Consider the following 23,931-nt stretch of genomic DNA (forward strand, 5'->3'; position numbering starts at 1 on the left):
TATTTATACAAAAACACGTAAAGTAACGGAATGCGTCCAAAATACATGAATTCGGTTGTATGCTCTCTCTACTTCTACTAAAAAAAAAATACTAGACAAGCGTTGTCGTCGTGCGAAATGCATGCAAAAAATATTTATTATAATAATCGCGACAAATGTGCTCGTACATGTATAATAAAGTTAAATCTTAAAAATTCTCATCTAAAAATAAAATATTATATATATATATTTAAACATAAACAACATACATATTATTATTAACTACTACATAATGATATAGAGAAAATGCATAAAATGACAACAAAATTCACGTATGTTGTTGATTCAATGATTTATAAACTTGTATTTTATTTTGGCAAAATAAACAAAAACAACCTTATAAATAGAGCATGATCATCATTATATATTATTTTTATTATGGTTGCGATGAAAAAAAAAATTACACAAAAAAACACATGTTTTTGTCTCACTTTTATCGATTGTTTAATAAAAATTCAATAAATATTTATTTTAATTTTTTTTTTAATTTACCAGATTTTTCTTCCAATTTTTTTTTAAATTAAACTCACACGTATAATGTCATCAAGTACCTATAAAAAAAGAAAGAAATAAAAAAAATATACATTAAATGGTTGCTTAGTTGTAGGAAAGAAAGAAAAAAAATTACTTGTTGCTATAATATTAAAAATAAATAATATTATTAATATTAATAATAATTAATATCAATATAATAAAAAAAAAATAAAAAAAAACGATAGAATATAAGTCAAGATTTTTTATATGTTACAGGCGAAAAAAAATTATTATAATTTTTTGTAGTGACCCATCCACAAAAAAAATAACATTTCTCTATTGTAATAAATATTTATGACAAAAAAAAAAAATAGAACTGCTTTGAGCATTAATAAAAAAAAATATAAAAAAAAATACATATGATGAATATTAAAAAAAAATAATTAAAAACAGGGTAATGATAACCACGCGAGTTTTTTTGGATAAAGTTAAGGAATGATGATGATATAAGCCTGAGCATTTATTTTTTTTTTTATGAAAAATTGGATTTTTTCCCATTTTCTTATATTTTTTTAAAATTTAAAAAAAATATTAAAATTATTTATTATAATTAATTAAATTAATTAATTAATAATGAAATTAAATTAAAAATATTATTTTATTTAAAAAAATATAAATTAATTTAATTAAATTAAAACATATCAAAATATACAAAAAAAATATATAAAAAATATTTTCATATCAGTATTTTATTTAATTTATTAAAAAAAATTACAAAAAATTAATAAATCGATATTCAACACAAATTAAATAAATTTGAATTGATGAAAAAAAAATCAATTTTGGCTCGAATATTATTTTAATTTAATTTATTTTCCCAAACGATACAAAAACGAGTCCACTAAAAATACATAACATAAATAAAATCAATAAATTCTAATAAATAAATGATTGAAAGCATCAATAACAAACAAAAGTTGGATTGAAATAGCAAGAATATCACGTTATGTAGAAAAGAATCGGTCGTTCGCTGTTTTGTATTTTCAATATAGAATATAAAAATTCATCATCTATATTTAAAATAAAAAAATATAAATAATATATTTAAAACAAAAATACAAAAAATCCAATGTTCATAGATTTAAATAAAAACGCTTTGCAGTAAAAAAATATTTTTTAATAATTTTTATGTTTTTCTGCAATTTTGATTTCTTTCGACATCTAACATGTTACTTGCTTATTAAATAATAATAATAATAATTATTAAAATAAGACGAAGTTATCAACATTAAGATATAGTGATGCAATAATTGTCTAGAACTTATAGACTTTAGGGTATACAGTTCAAAATTAATGTCGTGATTCAAGAAAATTATTAAAAAAAATAATAAATATAAAAAATTAAAAAAAAAATTATATCGAACCCGGCCATAGATTATTTAATTTAAAAAAAAATAATTTATTTTTGCAGAATCCAAATTTAATTTTGAAAATTAAAATTTATTTAAAAAAAATGAAGGAAATCAAACTATATAAATATATATATGAAAGTAAATATTTATATATATATGTATGATAATTGCACTTATGCGCGCCTTTTTAGATAATATTATGATAGTGACGAGAAAAAAAATTAAAAAAAAAATATTAAAATGAAGTACACTTCAATAATTCACACACATACACAGACACACGAAGATCGAGAATTTTAATAATAAATAAATATCTGTATAAAATAGTATAAAAAAAAGATATAATAAAAAATAACAACATTACATTTAAAAAAATATATTGCAAAAGAAAGAACATTGTCAAATGAATTGGAAATAGTTGTTATAGTTTTGAATGCCTTTAAAACCAGATATCTAATAAAAATAAATTTAAAAAGAATTTTTTGTGTTTTATTTAATATCAAATTTTTATTATTTTTTTAATTAAATAAAATTAAAAAAAAAAATAAAAATAAATTAAATAAAATAATATTTTTAAAAATAATATTTTTAAAAAATTAAATAAAAATTAATTTATATTTATTTAAAATGAAAATGAGATTAATTTAAAATTAATATAATTTAATAAATTATTTAATTAAATTATCTTATTAAAATAATTTTAATTAATTAATTAAATAAAAAATAATTTAAAAAATATTTAATGAAATTTTAATTATTTTTTATTAAAAAAAATTTTTTTTTTTTTTTATTTAATTTTTTAATATGAATTTTCGACTCATTATTTTTTTTAATTAAATTGAATATTTAAAAAATTATATTTATTTAAAAATAATAATAATAAATAATATAAAAAAATAAATTAATTGATTATATAAATTTTATTTAAAAATAAATATCTAAATTTTAATTAATTTATTTATTTTATTAATTTAATTTTAAAATAATTTTATAGAATATTTTTTATTTAAAAAAATAAATAATTTTAAAAATTAATTATTTAAATTTTTTTTTAAATAAATTAATTTATTAATTATTTTATTAATTATTAATTAATTAATTTTTTTTAAATTTCTCATTTTGGGTGAATTTTTTGATTGGAATTATTAAAAAAAAATAACAAATTTAATTAAAATTAATATATTTTATTTTATTGGTCTAAAAATCAATTTCACCATTTATAACTTTATTATGCTGCTCCAAAATATGTCTCTTCAATATCGTGAACTGCTTAAAGTCCGACGAACAATATTCGCATTTGTAGGGAAAATGATTCCAATGCTCTGTAGACTTGTGTAACCCCAATTTGTGTCTGCTATCGAAATCTGCTTCGCAAATGTCACACGGATAGTTCGCCGTTGCATGAAACAGTCTCATATGCCGAAAATGTAACTTTTTATCCGTAAATCCCTTCTTGCATGGCTTGCAAATGTATTTTTTATTCACTCGTTGATACTCTTTCGGGGGCTTTTCCGTCTTCTCAGGTCGCTTTTGTTTCGTCAAATCCATCGGACGAGGTTCCTCGATGACTTTTATCGTAATTTGTTGCTCGATTTCACGAGGAAGTTGCGGCGTTGAGACCAAATTTTGCGCCAAATGGTATTCAGCTGCCTTGAATTTTTGCTGTAGCATGGCGGTATTGGCGATGCTGCGGAAACAGGGACCACAAACAACTTTTGGGAGCTTGTCTTCGGGCGTGATGTTGATATGGAAGAGTGTGCTAAGGATGTAGTCGAGATTGTAAGAGCCGTAAATTGGATAGACGATGGTGCTGGGCATCGTGCAAGTACGACAGATTTGGTATAAACTTGGAAGTGGATTCATTTTTTGATGATTTTTGGATTTTTTTGATGTTTTCGCTTTGATTGTTTGTTCGTTAATGACTAAATTTTTCATTTGTACCTTTTTATATTAAGGAATTTAGATGATAAAGACACTTTATGAGTCATCAAAAGTACTTTTTGTATCTCAGGAGCTCATTTTGAGTCACTAAATATCCTTTTTCATTGTGAATCGTAAAATTTTGAGCCTAAAATATAACAAAAAAAAAAAACATAAATCTAATTATGCCGCTTAATATGAATGAATAAAAAAATATAAAATTAATAAAAAATAATAATAATAAAAATTAGGCCTAAATGATATATTTTTATTATATATTTTTAAAATTTAATTCAAATTTTAATTTTATAAAAAAAAAATTATATTCAAAACCTTGCAAACTATTGAATGAACTAATTTTTTTTAATTTTAAATTTTTAAATAATTTAATTCAATTTTTTTTATTATTTATTTTTTAATTTTAGTAAAAAAAACTTACTTTTATTTAGTAGAAAATAAATCTAAATTAAAAAATTTTAATAAAAAAATTATTTTTTTTTTAATTTTTAAAATTTTTTAATAAGTAAATATTTAAAAAAATATATTTTGAATATTAAATTTTTATTTAATTTTTAATATATGAACAAAAAATAATATGTTTAGGAAAAAAATAATAAAAAAAAATTTAAAGTAATTTTTTAACAAAAATCAACATTCGAAAAATATTTTTAATTAAATAAAAATATTAAAGAAAAATTTAAAGCAAAATTAATTAAATTATAAAAATTTTCGAAAATTCTAAAAATTATGACGTAATTGATATAAAAATTTAACTTTTTTTAAAATCATTCCAAATTTTATTTTTTTATATTTTTCATAAAACATTTAAAATTTTCAAGACTTAACTAAACTAATAAAATAAATTATTTTTTAAAATAATTTTTAAATATTTTGGCATATTTTAATATTTTTTGTAACTCTAAATAAAAATATTTTAAATAATTTCATATAGCTTGACAATAAATTTAGAAAAAAAAATATTTTAAAAATTAATTAAATATTTACCTTTTATTTTATTTTAAGATTCATAAATATTTTTAAATAAAATAAATTTATTTGTTCTAATTTTTATTTTTTTTTATTTAATTTTTTAATCAAAAAATAAGTTTTTTTCAAAAAATTTTTTGAGAATTATGAATGAAAAAAAAATTTTTTTAAATAATTTTTTTTTCTTAATTCGAAAATTATTTTTAATTTAATTTTTTTAATATTATCATTAGAAACAAAAAATTTAATTTAATAAAAATAATAATTATGACAAAAATTACCATTTTTTAATGAAAATTTTCAAACAAAAGTTCCATAACTGCCAATTTTGAATCCGAAAATGCTTCTTTTGAACAGCGCATGTCCTAAATTTCGTTCAAAATACAAACAGACACCTTATGAAAGTTATTCTGAAGCTACTTTCCGTCAGTTATTATACAACAGTCTGTTCCTTCAAGGCATCTTAAAAAAAAGTTGCAAAAACCTAAAAAAATTAAAAAAATAAAAATCCATTAAAAATAACAAAATTCATCATAAAATGGAAGAAATGGAATCAATTGACCTCGAAGAAGAATATACTTCGCTTTCATCTTGCACTTCAACTTCCGAAGATCATCAAACGAGTCTCATGGATTTATCAACTGAGGTAATTTTTTAATTTTTTTCATCATTTTTTCCCAAATTTCCCTTAAAAAATTATTTTTAAAGACCCAAAAACCGTATTTACGTCTCAATTTTTCATATCAGCGAAAGTTATCTCCTTAACAACCGAACAAACAAAAAATAAAATAAATTCCATTGACATTGAAAGACACGCAAGACACTTTTCACGTGCAACTTTCCCTTAAAAAACACAAAAAAAACTAATCGCGTGTTAATTTCATTTTTTTTACAGATGATTATTCACATTTTCAAATATTTGAATCCCGCTGATCGGCAAATGCTTGGACAAGTATGTTCCACGTTGTTTGACATCTCGACACTTTTCATCGACGACGTAAAATTTCACATAAATGCCAAGTACATGGCTTCGGGCGACAAAAGTTTCATCCAGGAGTTCCTTTTGGGCATTCGGGAATACAAAAATTTGCTTGTTTCGGGTGTGATGGTGAACGACGAACTTTTGCCGTATTTCGAAAAGTTTGGATTTTACATGGAAAATATTTGTTTTTGCAATGCGGTGTTCGAACTGAGCATTTTTGACATTTTGGAACACACGCCGAACGTAAAAAGGCTCGAAATTTACAGTTGTGAGAATTTGGGAGTACTAAGAGATGATCAAGAAATCAAAATTGATGCTTTGGAAAAACTAACTTTGCAATTTAATGACCAGCTAACTGACGAAGAGTTCAAAAATTTGGTGAAAATCATGCCAAACTTGCGTCATTTCGAGTTTCTTCACATGCAAATCCAAGACGAACTCGAAAATGCGATGATCGATTACCTTATAGAGCATGGCGAATCACTAAAAACCATGAAAATTCTCGAATATTATTTGGATGATGCCAGTTTGAACAGGATTTTGGTCGAGGGACAGGGAAAATTCAATTTGGCTCGATTTTACGTCAAAGAATCCCGTCTTTTGAACATCTTGGAGTTCCTTCGAAGTCAAAAAGAGTCCATTGTAGAGCTGGATTTGACGGAATATAGTCACTTGGATGAAGTCATGATGAAATGCATTTGCGACGAGTTGCAGAAACTGAAACACGTGAAGATGTACAACACAAATGCCACGAACGAAATTGTCGGAATCCTCTTTCGGGCGATGGTTAACAATCGTTTAGCTTCAATTCAAACGTTGGATCTGAGTTATTGTCGCGCCTTGACCTCGGAAGTGATTTTGGAAAATTTAACGGGACAAGCCTATCCGACCCTAAAAGAGCTAAAAATCGATAATTTGAATATAAATGACGAAGCATTGTGTTTACTCACCTTAACTTTTCCGAATTTGACGCTGTTGTCGATCGCTTTTGGCTTTAATTTGACAGATATTTCAATGGAAGCCATTACAAACAATTTACGCGACTTGAAATACCTGAAAATGACAAATTGCTCACAAATCACGGGCGGAATCCCCTCAATTTCGAATCTTCAGGCCCTCAGAGTGCTTACATCTCACGGAAATTCCGAATGTCTCGGATGAACAACTGGCGAAAATGAATTTGTTGAATTTAAAGGAGCTTCATCTCGTGCGTTGTACCTTTTCTGATGCTGGAATTGACGCGATCACAACAAATTGTCCTGCGATCGAGGTCTTGGATATCAGTATGAATGATTTTATTACGGAAAAGTCTGTTACGATGATCGGCGAGAGGCTTAAGAGACTCACAAAGTTGGAGATGCGCTGCTGCAAAAGAGTTGGAGATGAAATTCAGCCGATTATTAATGAATATTATTCGCGTTTGAAGGTTTTTTACTTTGAAATTTCATGAAAATTAATTTTTAAAATATTTTTTTCTTTTAGATTTTGAATGTTTACGGCACTGCAGGAAGGAAAAGGCAACTTTTCGATCACATGTTCCCAAAATGTCTGTATTTGAGGATAATAGAGCAATAGGATCCGGTTTTCGCTCCCGCTTGGCCTGTTAATGACATTTGATTGTTGGCTAAGTGGAGGCGTTTGGCGTTGTTCCTTATGAAAAATCCGAGAATTGCTCAAGTGATGCCGAAACATGAGTTGAGAGATATTGTTTACTGTGCAGAAATTTAAAAAAAATATTAAAGTCGAATTAAAGTTATTATTATTACTTAACGAAAAGTTGATTTTTTCATTAAAAATTAATAATACATTAAAAATTTAAAAATAATTTTAATAATTAATAATTTTATTTCTTTTTATTTATTTTTTGAGAAATTTTTTTTAAAAGTGATATTTAAAAATTTTATTAAAAATTTAAAAAATATTTTTAAAAATTTTATTAAAAATTTGTTTAAAATTTAAAATTTTTTTTAAAAATTTTTACAAATTTTTTAAATTTTTAATACTGAAATTATTTTAAAATTATTAAAAAATTAAAAAAAAATTTTATTTTAATTTATTTTTAATTTTAATCAATTCAATTAATTAATTTTAAAATATTAAAAAATAAAAAAAAATATTAATTAATTAATTTTTTTAATTTATTAATTTTTTTTATTTATTTTTTAATTAATTTATTTAATTTTAATTTATTTTTTAAAAGTTTTTTGATGTTTTTGTAGAAAAATCAAGAATTTTAGATTTTTTTAAAGATTTTTGAAAATTTTCCGATTTGACTTAATTTTTTCGATTTTCAACTAAAATTTCTTTTAAAAAAATTCTCAAAATTATTCACGTTTCTCCAAAATTAATTTAACGCCATCAATAGGACGTGAAACGATCTCCTGAATATATTTCATATCCTTAAGAGGTACCGGCGACGTGATCTTAAAATTCCTGATCATCATGGAAAGGATAACTTTCTCTTCGAGTTGTGCAAATCTTTGTCCAATGCAGTTTCGTAACCCAGCACTGAAGGGAATGAAAGCGTATGGATGCAAGTTTTTCTTGTTTTCCGGCAAAAAGCGATCAGGATCGAATTTTTCTGTGAAAAATTTAAATTTTATCAAAAAATTTGTTTAAAAACAAAATTTTCTAACCTGGATCCGGAAAATATCTCTCATCACGACTACATCCATAAATTCCGATAGAAACACTCGCTCCTACTGGAATTGTGTAACCATCAACTTCGAATTCTTCGGTTATTCGACGTGAAACTCTTGGAACTGTCGGAAGAACTCTCAAACTTTCTTTCATAACCATATCCATGTATTTCATTTCTGACAAATTCTTGTAAGTCGGAAGCTCTTTGGAGTCTCCAAAAATATCAAGTTGCTCTTGGTAAAGTTTTTCTTGCACTTCTGGATGTAATCCGATCAAATAGAGCGCGAAAGACATGGCAACTGTTGTTGTGTCATGCCCAGCGAACATAAAGGTGTCAACTTCTTCCCGGATATCTTTGTCAGTGAAAAAAGGACGCTTTTCTGTTTCATCCAGCACGAGATCTAAAAACATTTTTCGTTTCTTGCCCGTTTCAGCTTCTCCTGAATTGGAAAGTTCTTTTCTCAAAGCTTTTCGTTCTTTTATTACTTTTTCCGTGAAATCATTGAGGGTTTTGAGAGCTTTACGACTTCTTGCTCCATAACTTGTCAAAGCGAAAATCCATTCGTAACGCAAATGGGGTTTAAAATATCTACACGCATTGACAGTTGCAATTCTGAAAAAAGAAGAAAATTGTGAAATTATTACTCTTGCTCTTTACTCTTACTCCTTACTCTTTAATAGCATCCGTATATTCACTTTCGCCGGTCTCTTGCGCATTCATTTGTATGCCCATAGCAGTTTCTACAATCAAGAGAGATAATTTATCATTGTTTGCCTTATGTCACATTTTAAACAACTTAATTTTTATCATAAAGTCTATTTACTCACCGCAAATTATATCAAGAGCACAAAGGTTCACATAGTCAAAAATGTCTACAACTTTTCCCGTATCAGCAACTTTTTTCAGTTTTTCGACCATGATTTGACATTTTTCAGCAAAGACATCACAGAATCCCTCCAATATGCTAAAATGAAAGGTTGGCGTCAAGAATTTACGATGCATATGCCACTGTTCGCCTGTAGATGTAATGAGACCATTGCCAAGCCACTTTCTGAACTCATAATCGTAAAATTGACTTTTTTTGATATTTGTCGTCGATTTGAGAACTTTCTCGACATATTCAGCACGATCTATTCTGATATCAGCAAATCCCGAGGTCCACAAACGATGAATTGGTCCATAGGTTTCGGTGCGTTTCTTCATAATGTCAAAAATCTCATCACGTTTTGCGTTCATCGTTTCCCACATTGTACCGATGATGGGATAAGATTTTGGTCCGGGAATGCGATTGACAGTATTGACAAAATGGCGCCATTTTAGGAACTTGTCAAAAGCGTAAATTATTAAAATTGCTGTAAATCCGTAGATGACTAAGGAGAAATCCATGATATTCAAGGTAAAAAACTTGGATAAGAATTAATTAAAGCACAACCGAACAATAGCAAGATAACTGATTCAATGAGCGTAAATTCAGATATCAAACCTGATTTCAAGTTAAAAATTGTCTAACGCTATTTTACGTGAGATAACTTAAGTAGAAGAGAGAGTTTTTTGTGATAAGAAGAAGAGAGAAATACCGCTTAACCTTATCTCAGTAAATAACCGTTATACAATTTTTACGTTGAATAGAATTTGACGTTTGAACTTGAATCATTCACTCAGCTTCCTTTCTACTCTTCGGTTGTGTTTAAATTAATTTTAACAAGATTTAAGTTTTTTACTTGAAAATTATGGATATCTCAAAAATTTTCCTTGCAATAATTGTAATTTTAATAATTTACGCTTTCGACAAGTTCCTAAAATGGCGAAAGTTTGTCAACACTGTCAATCGCATTCCCGGACCAAAGTCTTATCCCATCATCGGTACAATGTGGGAGACAATGCGAGCAAATCGTGACGAAATATTAGAAATTCAGAAAAAACACAGCGCCCTCTATGGCCCAATTTATCGCTATTGGTTGATGGGATTTGCGGATATAAAACTGGAACGCGCTGAACATGTCGAAAAAATTCTCAAATCAACGACAATTATCAGAAAAAGTCAATTTTACGATTATGAGTTCAGAAAGTGGCTTGGCAATGGTCTTATCACTTCAACGGGCGAACAATGGCATTTACATCGTAAATTCTTGACACCAACCTTTCATTTTAGCATATTGGAGGGATTTTGTGATGTTTTTGCTGAAAAATGTCAAATTATGGTCGAAAAATTGAAAAAAGTCGCAGATACGGGAGAAACTGTCGAAATTTTTGATTATGTACATCGGTGTGCTCTTGATATCATCTGTGGTGAGTAATCAGCTGAACAAAAAAATTTGCAAAAAAAAAATGTAAACATTGATAAGAAGACTTATCGTTCAATGTTTTGTGTTTAACCTGTGATGCGTAATAAATTATCTCTGTTGTTCTTTCTTTGTAGAAACTGCTATGGGCATACAAATGAATGCGCAAGAGACCGGTAAAAGCGAATATACAGAAGCTATCAAAGAGTAAGAGAATTTCTTGTTTCTCACATTTGCTTTATTTTCTCTCTTTCAGGATTTGTACGATCAACACTAAAAGATTTCTGACACCTTTATTGCGTTTTGAATGGATTTTTGCTTTGACAAGTTATGGAGCAAGAAGTCGTAAAGCTCTCAAAACCCTCAATGATTTCACGGAAAAAGTAATAAAGGAACGAAAAGCGTTACGAAAAGAACTTTCCAATTCAGGAGAAACTGAAACGGGCAAGAAACGAAAAATGTTTTTAGATCTCGTGCTGGATGAAACAGAAAAACGACCATTTTTCACAGATCAAGATATCCGGGAAGAAGTTGACACCTTTATGTTCGCTGGGCATGATACAACAACAGCTGCAATGTCTTTCGCGCTTTATTTGATCGGATTACATCCAGAAGTGCAAGAAAAACTTTACCAAGAACAACTTGATATTTTTGGAGATTCTACAGAACTTGCTACTTACAAGAATTTATCAGAAATGAAATACATGGATATGGTTATCAAAGAATGCCTGCGAATATTTCCATCTGTACCAAAAGTTTCGCGTCGTGTAACTGAAGAAGTTGAAGTTGGAGGTTATACGATTCCAGTTGGTGCGAGTGTTTCTCTTTGGATCTATGGATGTAGTCGTGATGAGAGATATTTCCCAAATCCAGGTAAGATTTGTTTCATTAAAATTTTTTTTTGATGAAAATTTAATTTTTTTTCACAGAAAAATTCGATCCTGATCGCTTTTTGCCCGAAAACAAGAAAAACTTGCATCCATATGCTTTTATTCCCTTCAGTGCTGGATTACGAAACTGCATTGGACAAAGATTTGCACAACTCGAAGAGAAAGTTATGCTTTCCACGATGATCAGAAACTTTAAAATAACGTCACCGATACCTCTTAAGGATATGAAAGTCATTCAGGAGATTGTAACTCGACCAATTAATGGAGTTCATATCATTTTGGAGAAACGTCAAAGTTCAACAAAAGGTCTTAACTAACTATATAACCTCAAAAGTTAACAATGAAGCTTGAACCTTTGGATCTATTAGGTTATGTTTATGTCTTTGATCAATCCATACTAAATGCTATAAAATTGAAATTCCATTCTGAAGTGAATAGGTTTTTGGTAACATATATGGTTAGCAGTTTCAAAAGATTTCAAAGCCTTCTTTGGCTCAGAGTAATTTTGTCAATTTGCACAAATTAAAAATAGCAAGTTTGCGAATCTACAAAGCTGTTTTGAATGACATAACAGGCTAGTTGTTTTGAACTCCATAAACCATTGTCTATAGGGCTTAAAGCACATGTTCAAGTCAGTTTTCATGAATTACATTCTCATATCGTTTTTAATAGCTTGATACGACATTCTCTCTTTAATGCACATAAGAAACTCTCTCAAATTGAGAGTAACTTCTCATACGTAAAATGCAACTAGATTAAATTGCATCAGAGTCAGTCTACTCATTACTCTGCTATTGTCTGGTTGTAATTCTTTTTAGCGTGCAATTTTTTGTATCAAGATATAATTATCTGATTTAATAGCTTTTCAACCAACTATGGATATCTCATTAGTAATCTACGTTCTTACTGCAATTTTAATAATTTACGCTATCGACAAGTTTCTGAAATGGCGCCGTTTTGTCAACACCGTCAATCGTCTTCCCGGACCAAAAGCTTATCCCATTATCGGGACTTTGTGGGATACAATGCGAGCGAATCGTGATGAAATTTTCGACATCATGAAAAAGCGAAGTGCAACCTATGGACCTATTTATCGTCTTTGGTTCATGGGTTTCGCTCAAATCAACTTGGAACGCCCAGAATACGTGGAAAAAGTTCTCAAATCTACTTCGAACATCAAAAAGGGTCCCTTTTACGATCTGGAGTTTAGAAAGTGGCTTGGAGATGGGCTCGTAACAGGAACTGGCGAAAAATGGCATACACATCGTAAATTTTTGACTCCAACCTTTCATTTTAGCATCTTGGAGGGATTTTGTGATGTTTTTGCTGAAAAATGTCAAATTCTGGTTGAAAAGTTGAGAGATGTGGCTGATACGGGAAAACCCGTAGATATTTTTGACTATTTGAATTTTTGTGCTCTGGATATCATCTGCGGTGAGTAAACAGCTGCAAAAATATGTAAACTGATAAGATGACACAATTAACGGGATTCACATAAAAGTGCGAGTCATTCTCTCAATTTGTCTCTTTTTTAGAAACGGCAATGGGCATACAGATGAATACGCAAGAGACCGGCAAATGTGATTACACTGAAGCGGTTAAAGAGTAAGAGCATCTTTTTAGTTTGGATTTTTCTAAAATTTTCTTTTTTTCAGGATTTGCACTATTAACACGAAACGATTGTTGACACCTCTTTTGACCAACGAATGGATTTTCTCCTTAACGAATTTAGGAACCAGAAGTCGAAAAGCATTAAAAACTCTTCATGACTTTACCGATAAAATTATTCAGGAGCGCAAGGCACTTCGAAAGCGACTTTCTATTCCAAAAATTGACGTCAATGATGATGATTTTGGAATGAAACGCAAACGTAAAGCATTTTTAGATCTCGTTCTCGATGAAACGGATAAGGGACAATTTTTCACGGACAAAGATATCCGGGAAGAAGTTGACACTTTTATGTTCGGTGGGCATGACACAACGACAGTTTCTGCTGCTTTCGCGCTCTATTTGATCGGATTACATCCAGAAGTGCAAGAAAAACTTTACCAAGAACAACTTGATATTTTTGGAGACTCCAAAGAGCTTCCGACTTACAAGAATTTGTCAGAAATGAAGTACATGGATATGGTTATGAAGGAATGTTTGAGAGTTTTACCGACAGTAGCGAATGTAGGACGTACAGTAACCGAAGAATTTGAAGTCGCTGGCTATAAAATTCCTGTTGGAGCGGGCGTTTCTATTGGGATCTATGGATGTAGTCGTGATGAAAGATATTTTCCAGATCCAGGTAAGAAAATTTCAATTCAAAACGAATTTTTTGATGAAAATTTAATTTTTTTCACAGAAAAATTCGATCCTGATCGCTTTTTGCCCGAAAACAAGAAAAACTTGCATCCATACGCTTTCATTCCCTTCAGTGCTGGATTACGAAACTGCATTGGACAAAAATTTGCACAACTCGAAGAGAAAGTTATGCTTTCCACGATGATCAGAAATTATAAGATCAAGTCGCCGGTACCTCTTAAGGATATGAAAGTCATTCAGGAGATCGTGGCGCGTCCCATTTATGGAGTTCAATTGATTTTAGAGACACGTTGATTCATTTTTAGCTAAAAAAAAAGAAAATTTTGGTATTTAAAGTTGGTTTAAGGGTCAAAAAAGTATTTTAGGGACTTACGTGGGTTGAATTAAAATTAATAAAAAAAAAAAAAAAATAAAAAATAATTTTTAATAAAAAAAAAATTTGTATTAAAAAAAATTTAATAAATAAAAATTAAATTAAATAATTAATAAAAATTTAAAAAAAAAATAATTTAAAAAAAAATTAAAAAATAAAATTAAAAAAAAAAAATTTAAAAAATAATTAAAAATAAATTTAAAAAAAATTAAAAAATATTTTAGAAAAGTAACAATTTTAATTTAAAAAAAATTTTTTTTTTGATAAATTTTTAATCAAATTATCTCAAAGGAAATGAATTTCATATCAGAACTTCCTCTAAAACTGCAATAAAAATATTTTCTGGGCAGTTTTTACTTCAGTTACTCACCAACAATGGATTCAACCGTTCCATCTGTCGAATTTGCTCAAATGGGACCTTTATCCATGAAGCTAAAAAAGAAGAAAAAACCCAAAATCGACACAAGAACCGCTCTAAAAGAAACTTTTCTCGACTTTTGTAGCTGCACATCGATTCACGGGGTACAATACATCGGAATTCGAAAGCGGTTTGATCGGTAAATACTGAAATTTAACAAAAATCATTAAATTTTTAATTATTTTTTCATTTTCAGTCTTTTTTGGATCACCCTCGTCATTGGATTTGTCATTCTAGCCATCGTTCTCGCAGTTCCTATTGTCGAAAAATGGCGCAATAACCCAATCGAGATGGATTTCGAGCAAAAATTCATTCCAATTCGGGATTTTCCGTTTCCCGCAATCACTATTTGTCCCCTTCAAATGCCTCATAACGAGCTATTTAACTTTTCTGATGTGCTTTCAAAGGCTTCTGATGATGGATTTGGCTCAATGTCACGTGAAAAGTTGCAATTGTTCAAGTTAATGACTCAAACGTGTTTCAGTCAACTTGGATCTCGTTTAGCTGAGTTATCAAAAGCTAGTGACAGGTTTCCTAATGACATTCCGGATATTGATGAGAACATTTTTAATGAAAATTTCCTCTTGCCCTCGAGTTTTTCGTTGTACAAGTGTCAAGGAGTGAAGCGGAACAGCGATTGGATGTGCGATACGGAGCTCCATCGTCATTTACTTGATGTTGGGCTTTGTTACTCTTTCAATATGTTGCCAAAGGAGAAAATTCTGCGACCTGAAGTTGAATATCCACTCGGTTTGAGGCCTAATTTCGTTCCTCCTAACATCACGTACTTCGAAAACGACCAAAAATCGGAAAATTTGCACCGAGTCAACCAAACTCATCAAATTTTTCAGTTGGAAATGCATTCCCATGCGGAATTCGAGCAGGAAATATGTCAACCGGATTTTATTTTTTACGTTCATAGTCCCTTTGAGCTTCCGTGGGACCAAACTAATCGATTTCGCATGCAACTGAGTGAGCAACGGGAACTTTTTGTCGCCGTCGAACCGGATGTCGTGATAACGGATGACGCATTGCGACGTTATTTGCCTCAGGTACGCGATTGTTACTTTCCCGATGAACGTCAGCTCAAGTATTTCCTGGAATACACGAAAAATAATTGCGAATTCGAGTGTTACATCAACGCAACTGAACGGAAATACGATTGCTTACCGGAATTCATGCCACAGACGAAAAACACGAAAAAATGCAATTTATCACAGACTTTGAGACTTTTACAAAGCATTTGGTCCTTTGAAAGCGAAAAACGAGATGGCGACTGTAACTGCTTAAACGACTGCAATTCGCTGGAATTTCAAGTTCGTCTCTCCGATGTTCACCATACTCGACGTCGTTCAACCGAAAATCTACAAAATTCCGAAAATGAAGAAAATTTTTTGTCAGAAACGCGAAAATCTGAAATTATTGAGAAAATTTACCTCATGAAGACGGATCCGGATGACATTCCTCATGATTTAAGTGAAACGCATTTTCAAGACGAATTTCTCGCAAATTATTCAGAATTTCGGAAACACGTTAAATTTGAACCCCTGAGCTGGAACGCGTCTTTTTTGCATATTTATTACTCCAAAACGCAATTTTTGCCGATGAAGCGATTCACAACGTACACTTTTGCGGACTTTATTGCTCAATGGGGAGGTATTTTTGGCGGCATTATGGGTTTCTCGTTCCTGAGTTTTGTTGAAATCTTTTACTTTTGCACGATACGGTTTTTGGAAAAGCGAAAATTGACGCCCATTGATGTGATTCAAGATGAGTTTCAGTCGTAACTTTGGTCAAAGTCGAGTTATTTTTTTGTGAGTAATTTTGTAACTCGTAAAAAAACGAAAACGGTTTGTAATAAATGGTAAGTTATAATTAATGAGTTCATGTGTGTACAATATGAGTAGAAATAAAGTTAGTCAATGAAGAGAGTTGCTCGACTAGTAACGGTACACTGGAGCGCATGTTTTTGGGTCAAAACGAGTTTTTGTTTGAGTATTTTAATAAATTTTTTTTTTGTTTTAAAATTAAGTATTATTTTTAAAAATTTTTATATTATTATTTATTTTTTTATTAATTTTAGTTTTTTTTATTTTTTTTTTGTTAATTTATTAATTATTTTATTTAAAATTTTTAATTTAATTTTTTACTTTAATTAATTTTTTATAATAAATTATTATTAAATTTATTAATTTATAAAATTTTTCATTTAATTTTTTTTTCCAAAAAAAAACACAAAAAAAATTATAATATATTTTTTTATGATAAATAAGAGCCCATCTGACAAATTTTTATCCATTTGGAGCAAAATTTGACAAAATTGGCTTTGACACAGTTTTTTTTTTTTGCTCTTGATTTAGTTTTCAAAACAAAACTATGTCAAAGAAAAAAAATTTTTTCAGTTTCAATTTTTTGGCAGTTTTGAGTTACAAAATGATTAAAAATGATAAATTAGAGCCCTCTGACAAATTTTTATCCATTTGGAGCAAAATTTGACAAAATTGGCTTTGACACAGTTTTTGACACAGTTTTTTTGCTCTTGATTTAGTTTTCAAAACAAAACTGTGTCAAAGAAAAAATTTTTTTTCAGTTTCAATTTTTTGTCAGTTTTGAGTTATAAAATGATTAAAAATGATAAATTAGAGCCCTCTGACAAATTTTTATCCATTTGGAGCAAAATTTGACAAAATTGGCTTTGACACAGTTTTTGACACAGTTTTTTTGCTCTTGATTTAGTTTTCAAAACAAAACTATGTCAAAGAAAAAAAATTTTTTCAGTTTCAATTTTTTGGCAGTTTTGAGTTAAAAATGATTAAAAATGATAAATTAGAGCCCTCTGACAAATTTTTATCCATTTGGAGCAAAATTTGACAAAATTGGCTTTGACACAGTTTTTGACACAGTTTTTTTGCTCTTGATTTAGTTTTCAAAACAAAACTATGTCAAAGAAAAAAAATTTTTTCAGTTTCAATTTTTTGGCAGTTTTGAGTTACAAAATGATTAAAAATGATAAATTAGAGCCCTCTGACAAATTTTTATCCATTTGGAGCAAAATTTGACAAAATTGGCTTTGACACAGTTTTTGACATAGTTTTTTTGCTCTTGATTTAGTTTTTAAAACAAAACTATGTCAAAGGAAAAAAATTTTTTCAATTTCAATTTTTTGGCAGTTTTGAGTTATAAAATGATTAAAAATGATAAATTAGAGCCCTCTGACAAATTTTTATCCATTTGGAGCAAAATTTGACAAAAATTGCTTTGACACAGTTTTTGACACAGTGTTTTTGCTCTTGATTTAGTTTTTAAAACAAAACTATGTCAAAGAAAAAAAAATTTTTTCAGTTTCAATTTTTTGGCAGTTTTGAGTTACAAAATGATTAAAAATGATAAATTAGAGCCCTCTGACAAATTTTTATCCATTTGGAGCAAAATTTGACAAAATTGGCTTTGACACAGTTTTTGACACAGTTTTTTTGCTCTTGATTTAGTTTTTAAAACAAAACTATGTCAAAGAAAAAAAAATTTTTCAGTTTCAATTTTTTGGCAGTTTTGAGTTATAAAATGATTAAAAATGATAAATTAGATCCCTCTGACAAATTTTTATCCATTTGGAGCAAAATTTGACAAAAATTGCTTTGACACAGTTTTTGACACAGTTTTTGACACAGTTTTTTTGCTCTTGATTTAGTTTTCAAAACAAAACTATGTCAAAGGAAAAAAATTTTTTCAGTTTCAATTTTTTAGCAGTTTTGAGTTATAAAATGATTAAAAATGATAAATTAGAGCCCTCTGACAAATTTTTATCCATTTGGAGCAAAATTTGACAAAATTGGCTTTGACACAGTTTTTTTTGCTCTTGATTTAGTTTTCAAAACAAAACTATGTCAAAGGAAAAAAAAATTTTCAGTTTCAATTTTTTGGCAGTTTTGAGTTACAAAATGATTAAAAATGATAAATTAGAGCCCTCTGACAAATTTTTATCCATTTGGAGCAAAATTTGACAAAATTGGCTTTGACACAGTTTTTGACACAGTTTTTTTGCTCTTGATTTAGTTTTCAAAACAAAACTATGTCAAAGGAAAAATTTTTTTTCAGTTTCAATTTTTTGGCAGTTTAGAGTTGAAAAATGATTAAACATGATAAATTAGAGCCCTCTGACAAATTTTTATCCATTTGGAGCAAAATTTGACAAAATTGGCTTTGACACAGTTTTTGACACAGTTTTTTTGCTCTTGATTTAGTTTTCAAAACAAAACTATGTCAAAGAAAAAAATTTTTTTCAGTTTCAATTTTTTAGCAGTTTTGAGTTATAAAATGATTAAAAATGATAAATTAGAGCCCTCTGACAAATTTTTATCCATTTGGAGCAAAATTTGACAAAATTGGCTTTGACACAGTTTTTGACACAGTTTTTTTGCTCTTGATTTAGTTTTCAAAAAAAAACTATGAAACAAAAGATTTGACAAAACTGGCTTTGACACAGTTTTTGACACAGTTTTTTTGCTCTTGATTTAGTTTTCAAAACAAAACTATGTCAAAGAAAAAAAATTTTTTCAGTTTCAATTTTTTGGCAGCAATTTTTTTTTTCAGTTTCAATTTTTTGGCAGTTTTGACTTATAAAATGATTAAAAATGATAAATTAGAGCCTCTCTGATAAATTTTTATCCATTTGGAGCAAAATTTGACAAAATTGGCTTTGACACAGTTTTTGACACAGTTTTTTTGCTCTTGATTTAGTTTTTAAAACAAAACTATGTCAAAGAAAAAAAATTTTTTCAGTTTCAATTTTTAGGCAGTTTTGAGTTATAAAATGATTAAAAATGATAAATTAGAGCCCTCTGACAAATTTTTATCCATTTGGAGCAAAATTTGACAAAATTGGCTTTGACACAGTTTTTTTTTCTCTTGATTTAGTTTTCAAAACAAAACTATGTCAAAGAAAAAAAATTTTTTCAGTTTCAATTTTTTAGCAGTTTTGAGTTATAAAATGATTAAAAATGATAAATTAGAGCCCTCTGACAAATTTTTATCCATTTGGAGCAAAATTTGACAAAATTGGCTTTGACACAGTTTTTGACACAGTTTTTTTGCTCTTGATTTAGTTTTTAAAACAAAACTATGTCAAAGAAAAAAAAATTTTTTCAGTTTCAATTTTTTGGCAGTTTTGAGTTAAAAAATGATTAAAAATGATAAATTAGAGCCCTCTGACAAATTTTTATCCATTTGGAGCAAAATTTGACAAAATTGGCTTTGACACAGTTTTTGACACAGTTTTTTTGCCTCTTGATTTAGTTTTCAAAACAAAACTATGTCAAAGAAAAAAAAAATTTTTTCAGTTTCAATTTTTTAGCAGTTTTGAGTTATAAAATGATTAAAAATGATAAATTAGAGCCCTCTGACAAATTTTTATCCATTTGGAGCAAAATTTGACAAAATTGGCTTTGACACAGTTTTTGACACAGTTTTTGACATAGTTTTTGACACAGTTTTTTTGCTCTTGATTTAGTTTTTAAAACAAAACTATGTCAAAGAAAAAATTTTTTTTCAGTTTCAATTTTTTGGCAGTTTTGAGTTAAAAAATGATTAAAAATGATAAATTAGAGCCCTCTGACAAATTTTTATCCATTTGGAGCAAAATTTGACAAAATTGGCTTTGACACAGTTTTTGACACAGTTTTTTTGCTCTTGATTTAGTTTTCAAAACAAAACTATGTCAAAGAAAAAAAAATTTTTCAGTTTCAATTTTTTAGCAGTTTTGAGTTATAAAATGATTAAAAATGATAAATTAGAGCCCTCTGACAAATTTTTATCCATTTGGAGCAAAATTTGACAAAATTGGCTTTGACACAGTTTTTTTGCTCTTGATTTAGTTTTTAAAACAAAACTATGTCAAAGGAAAAATTTTTTTTCAGTTTCAATTTTTTGGCAGTTTTTTTTTAAATAAAAATAAAAAATATAAGTTTTAACAAATTTTTGTTGTTTTTAAATTAAAAATTTCAAAAGATTTTTTACTTTGATAAAAAATAAATAAACATTTTTAAAATAAATTAAAAATTTTATTTTCAAAAAATTTTGCGCTTCAGTGTTAAACAACATAAACAAAACCCAAAACTTGTTAAATCGGTTCCGTATCGTAGCTCATTCATTCACAAGTAGTTTTTTTTATCCAAAATTAGGCAATGACACACAACCTGTATCGCCGGTAAGCCATCAGTAAACATTCGACCGTGGTACAATTCGTTTGTTTATTTATTAAATTTTTCAAACATTTTTATTTTTTGAACGACTTTTGATGAAAAGATGCTAATAAACCGCATTTTGATACTTTTATTAAGAATTCTTGGATTTTGCATCATAAATCCTCTCCTGTGGATTCTCTTTTGGAAACGAAAAAAGGTCGAAGGAACTGAAGATCCCCTACTTTTGCTCCCAGCTGTGGATATTGCTGAAAAAATCAGAAAGCGTGAAGTGAGTTTCGTGTGACCTTCGATTTTTATTTCTTAAAAATTCGCAAATATTTCTTTACCGGTTCTAATTTTTTTTTAGATAACGTCGAAACAGGTTGTCCAAAAATACATTGACCGTATCAAAAAAGTGAATTCCGTGATAAATGCCGTTGTGGATGATCGTTATGCGGATGCGTTAAAAGAAGCCGAAGCTGCGGACGAGTTAATTTCCGTGTCTGATGAGGATTTTTCCATTTCTCGACCGTTTCTTGGCGTTCCTTTTACTGTCAAAGAAAACGTGGGACTTGCCGGACTTTCGTATTCGGCAGGAATGATTTGGCGCCGGGGTGTTCTTTGCCCGAAAAGTGGTCCTTCCGTCGAATTACTCATCAAAGCAGGCGCAATTCCGCTTTGCGTGTCAAATACGCCCGAGTACAGCATGAATCTCGAGTGTTACAATCACGTCAATGGGCGAACGTTGAATCCGTATGACACGAGACGCACTCCGGGAGGCAGTACGGGCGGAGAAGCAGCCTTACTTGGGGCTGGAGCGTCGATTTTTGGCATCGGCGGCGACATTGGCGGCTCAATTCGACAACCAGCGTTAAATTGTGGGGTCTTTGGACATAAACCGACACCAAATTTGATCGATTATGAAGGATATTGGCCTGTTATACCGGATCCCATGTTGGAAAAACTCTTTTCGATCGGATATATGACGCGATATGCGAAGGATTTGAAGCCCGTTTTGAAAGTTATTTTAGGAGAAAATGTCGAAAAACTCACTTTGGACAAGGAAATTGACTTTAAATCGATGAAAGTCTTCGTTTCTGAGACTTTTTGTAAGTCGTTCCTCGTAAATCCCGTCGATAAGGACATAATTGAAGCTGTGAGAGGCGCCACAAAAGCCCTGAGTGACATGGGAGCTCAAATTTATAAACTAGAAAATTATTTGGAGAACTTGGAAGTCATTTTAGAAATTGCCACAGCAGCTTTGACGAGCTATGCTGACTCGCGAGTCTTCGAATACGAAGGAAAAACTCGAAATTTATGGTTGGAATGCATAAAAGCGGTACTTGGATGCTCAAATCACAGCATCGGGATGTTACAATTCGAGTTTCTTCGTAAAATTAATGGGGGACTTTTTAAATCACAAATTAAAAAATTCACCGAAATGCGGATAAAAATGGAAAAGGACATTCTTGTGAGTAAATTTGATATTTTTTAATTTTTTTTTTTATTAAATTTTCATTTTTTGTAGAACTTACTTGATGAAAACAGCGTAATTCTATGCCCAACATTCCATAAACCCGCAATGGTTCATTATGAATTGGTCCATAATGCATCAGGATCTCCTTATTTATTTATGGCGAACATGTTTGGACTGCCTGCGATTCATATTCCGACAGGACTTCATAAAAAACGTAAGATTCCCGTTGGAGTGCAAATTGTAGCAGGTCCTCATAATGATCATTTGTGTATCGGAATAGCTGAAGAACTCGAAAAGAAATTTGGGGGATGGAGATTTCCTACGGAATAAATTTTTTTGTACTGAATTTAAAGTGATTTAATTATTTTTAATGATTTTCAATAATAATTTTTTTAAAAAATTGCTTGAAAAATAATTTTTTAATCAATATTTGGAGAAAATAAACAAATTACCAGTCGTTGAACTTCAGAAAATCGCCTGTTAATTCGAAATAACGACAAAAAATTTTTGAAATTTTTCTTCCCAGAACACAAATTAAATTTATCAATTCACACCTGATGCGCAAAATTATTTTTTTTCGATAAGATTTGAAAAATAAAACATATATTTTTTAATTAAAATATTTAAATATAAATATAAATATAAAAAAATAATAAACTTCCAGTCGTTGAACTTCAGAAAATCGCCTGTTAATTCAAGATAACGGCAAAAAATTTTTGAAATTTTTCTTCCCAGAACACAAATTAAATTTATCAATACAAACCTGATGCGCAAAATTATTTTTTTCGATAAGATTTGAACGAGAAATGAAAATATAAATATAAATATAAATATAAATATAAATATAAATATAAATATAAATATAAATATAAATATAAATATAAATATAAATATAAATATAAATATAAATATAAATATAAATATAAATATAAATATAAATATAAATATAAATATAAATATAAATATAAATATAAATATAAATATAAATATAAATATAAATATAAATATAAATATAAATATAAATATAAATATAAATATAAATATAAATATAAATATAAATATAAATATAAATATAAATATAAATATAAATATAAATATAAATATAAATATAAATATAAATATAAATATAAATATAAATATAAATATAAATATAAATATAAATATAAATATAAATATAAATATAAATATAAATATAAATATAAATATAAATATAAATATAAATATAAATATAAATATAAATATAAATATAAATATAAATATAAATATAAATATAAATATAAATATAAATATAATATAAATATAAATATAAATATAAATAATATAAATATAAATATAAATATAAATATAAATATAAATATAAATATAAATATAAATATAAATATAAATATAAATATAAATATAAATATAAATATAAATATAAATATAAATATAAATATAAATATAAATATAAATATAAATATAAATATAAATATAAATATAAATATAAATATAAATATAAATATAAATATAAATATAAATATAAATATAAATATAAATATAAATATAAATAT

At 28.0% G+C, this 23,931-nt stretch overlaps 6 protein-coding genes across 6 annotated transcripts; 4 read left to right on the forward strand and 2 right to left on the reverse strand.

The window, feature by feature from the left end:
* Window positions 1-3,122: 3,122 nt before the first annotated feature.
* Window positions 3,123-3,788, reverse strand: LOC134835500 (GDNF-inducible zinc finger protein 1-like). Its single transcript, XM_063850378.1, has one exon. It carries the CDS (start codon window positions 3,786-3,788, stop codon window positions 3,123-3,125), a length of 666 nt encoding a protein of 221 aa, XP_063706448.1.
* Window positions 3,789-8,081: 4,293 nt separating this feature from the next.
* On the reverse strand, window positions 8,082-9,841 carry LOC134835501 (cytochrome P450 4C1-like). Its single transcript, XM_063850379.1, has 4 exons — window positions 9,283-9,841; window positions 9,126-9,195; window positions 8,451-9,067; window positions 8,082-8,395 (listed from the first exon to the last, which is right to left on the reverse strand). The coding sequence occupies exons 1-4, from the start codon at window positions 9,839-9,841 to the stop codon at window positions 8,139-8,141; spliced, it is 1,503 nt and encodes a 500-aa protein (XP_063706449.1). The 3' UTR covers window positions 8,082-8,138.
* Window positions 9,842-10,185: 344 nt separating this feature from the next.
* Window positions 10,186-12,051, forward strand: LOC134835502 (cytochrome P450 4C1-like). The gene is made up of 4 exons (XM_063850380.1): window positions 10,186-10,744; window positions 10,875-10,944; window positions 10,994-11,610; window positions 11,667-12,051. The coding sequence occupies exons 1-4, from the start codon at window positions 10,186-10,188 to the stop codon at window positions 11,942-11,944; spliced, it is 1,524 nt and encodes a 507-aa protein (XP_063706450.1). The 3' UTR covers window positions 11,945-12,051.
* Window positions 12,052-12,437: 386 nt separating this feature from the next.
* LOC134834308 (cytochrome P450 4C1-like) lies at window positions 12,438-14,319 on the forward strand. Its single transcript, XM_063848930.1, has 4 exons — window positions 12,438-13,061; window positions 13,163-13,232; window positions 13,283-13,917; window positions 13,975-14,319. Exons 1-4 carry the CDS (start codon window positions 12,503-12,505, stop codon window positions 14,226-14,228), a joined length of 1,518 nt encoding a protein of 505 aa, XP_063705000.1. The 5' UTR covers window positions 12,438-12,502; the 3' UTR covers window positions 14,229-14,319.
* Window positions 14,320-14,682: 363 nt separating this feature from the next.
* Window positions 14,683-16,512, forward strand: LOC134835503 (pickpocket protein 28-like). The gene is made up of 2 exons (XM_063850381.1): window positions 14,683-14,864; window positions 14,922-16,512. Exons 1-2 carry the CDS (start codon window positions 14,683-14,685, stop codon window positions 16,510-16,512), a joined length of 1,773 nt encoding a protein of 590 aa, XP_063706451.1.
* Window positions 16,513-21,025: 4,513 nt separating this feature from the next.
* LOC134835504 (fatty-acid amide hydrolase 2-A-like) lies at window positions 21,026-22,299 on the forward strand. The gene is made up of 3 exons (XM_063850382.1): window positions 21,026-21,193; window positions 21,272-22,185; window positions 22,242-22,299. The coding sequence occupies exons 1-3, from the start codon at window positions 21,026-21,028 to the stop codon at window positions 22,297-22,299; spliced, it is 1,140 nt and encodes a 379-aa protein (XP_063706452.1).
* The last annotated feature ends 1,632 nt before the right edge of the window (window positions 22,300-23,931 follow it).

The sequence above is a fragment of the Culicoides brevitarsis genome, chromosome 3 (genome assembly GCF_036172545.1).
Source record: "Culicoides brevitarsis isolate CSIRO-B50_1 chromosome 3, AGI_CSIRO_Cbre_v1, whole genome shotgun sequence".
NCBI classification, from domain to species: domain Eukaryota; kingdom Metazoa; phylum Arthropoda; class Insecta; order Diptera; family Ceratopogonidae; genus Culicoides; species Culicoides brevitarsis.

Bases quoted from the DNA above. Each gene is read 5' to 3' on its own strand.
- LOC134835500 (XM_063850378.1), bottom strand. From the start codon at position 3,788: ATGAATCCACTTCCAAGTTTATACCAAATCTGTCGTACTTGCACGATG.
- LOC134835501 (XM_063850379.1), bottom strand. From the start codon at position 9,841: ATGGATTTCTCCTTAGTCATCTACGGATTTACAGCAATTTTAATAATT. The intron at 9,196-9,282 runs GTGAGTAAATAG...TCTTGATTGTAG, and splicing joins TGCTCTTGATATAATTTGCG to AAACTGCTATGGGCATACAA. The intron at 8,396-8,450 runs GTTAGAAAATTT...AATTTTTCACAG, and splicing joins GAGATATTTTCCGGATCCAG to AAAAATTCGATCCTGATCGC.
- LOC134835502 (XM_063850380.1), top strand. From the start codon at position 10,186: ATGGATATCTCAAAAATTTTCCTTGCAATAATTGTAATTTTAATAATT. The intron at 10,745-10,874 runs GTGAGTAATCAG...CTTTCTTTGTAG, and splicing joins TGCTCTTGATATCATCTGTG to AAACTGCTATGGGCATACAA. The intron at 10,945-10,993 runs GTAAGAGAATTT...TCTCTCTTTCAG, and splicing joins TATACAGAAGCTATCAAAGA to GATTTGTACGATCAACACTA.
- LOC134834308 (XM_063848930.1), top strand. From the start codon at position 12,503: ATGGATATCTCATTAGTAATCTACGTTCTTACTGCAATTTTAATAATT. The intron at 13,062-13,162 runs GTGAGTAAACAG...TCTCTTTTTTAG, and splicing joins TGCTCTGGATATCATCTGCG to AAACGGCAATGGGCATACAG. The intron at 13,233-13,282 runs GTAAGAGCATCT...TCTTTTTTTCAG, and splicing joins TACACTGAAGCGGTTAAAGA to GATTTGCACTATTAACACGA.
- LOC134835503 (XM_063850381.1), top strand. From the start codon at position 14,683: ATGGATTCAACCGTTCCATCTGTCGAATTTGCTCAAATGGGACCTTTA. The intron at 14,865-14,921 runs GTAAATACTGAA...TTTCATTTTCAG, and splicing joins ATTCGAAAGCGGTTTGATCG to TCTTTTTTGGATCACCCTCG.
- LOC134835504 (XM_063850382.1), top strand. From the start codon at position 21,026: ATGCTAATAAACCGCATTTTGATACTTTTATTAAGAATTCTTGGATTT. The intron at 21,194-21,271 runs GTGAGTTTCGTG...ATTTTTTTTTAG, and splicing joins AAAAAATCAGAAAGCGTGAA to ATAACGTCGAAACAGGTTGT. The intron at 22,186-22,241 runs GCGAGTCTTCGA...AATGCATAAAAG, and splicing joins TTGACGAGCTATGCTGACTC to CGGTACTTGGATGCTCAAAT.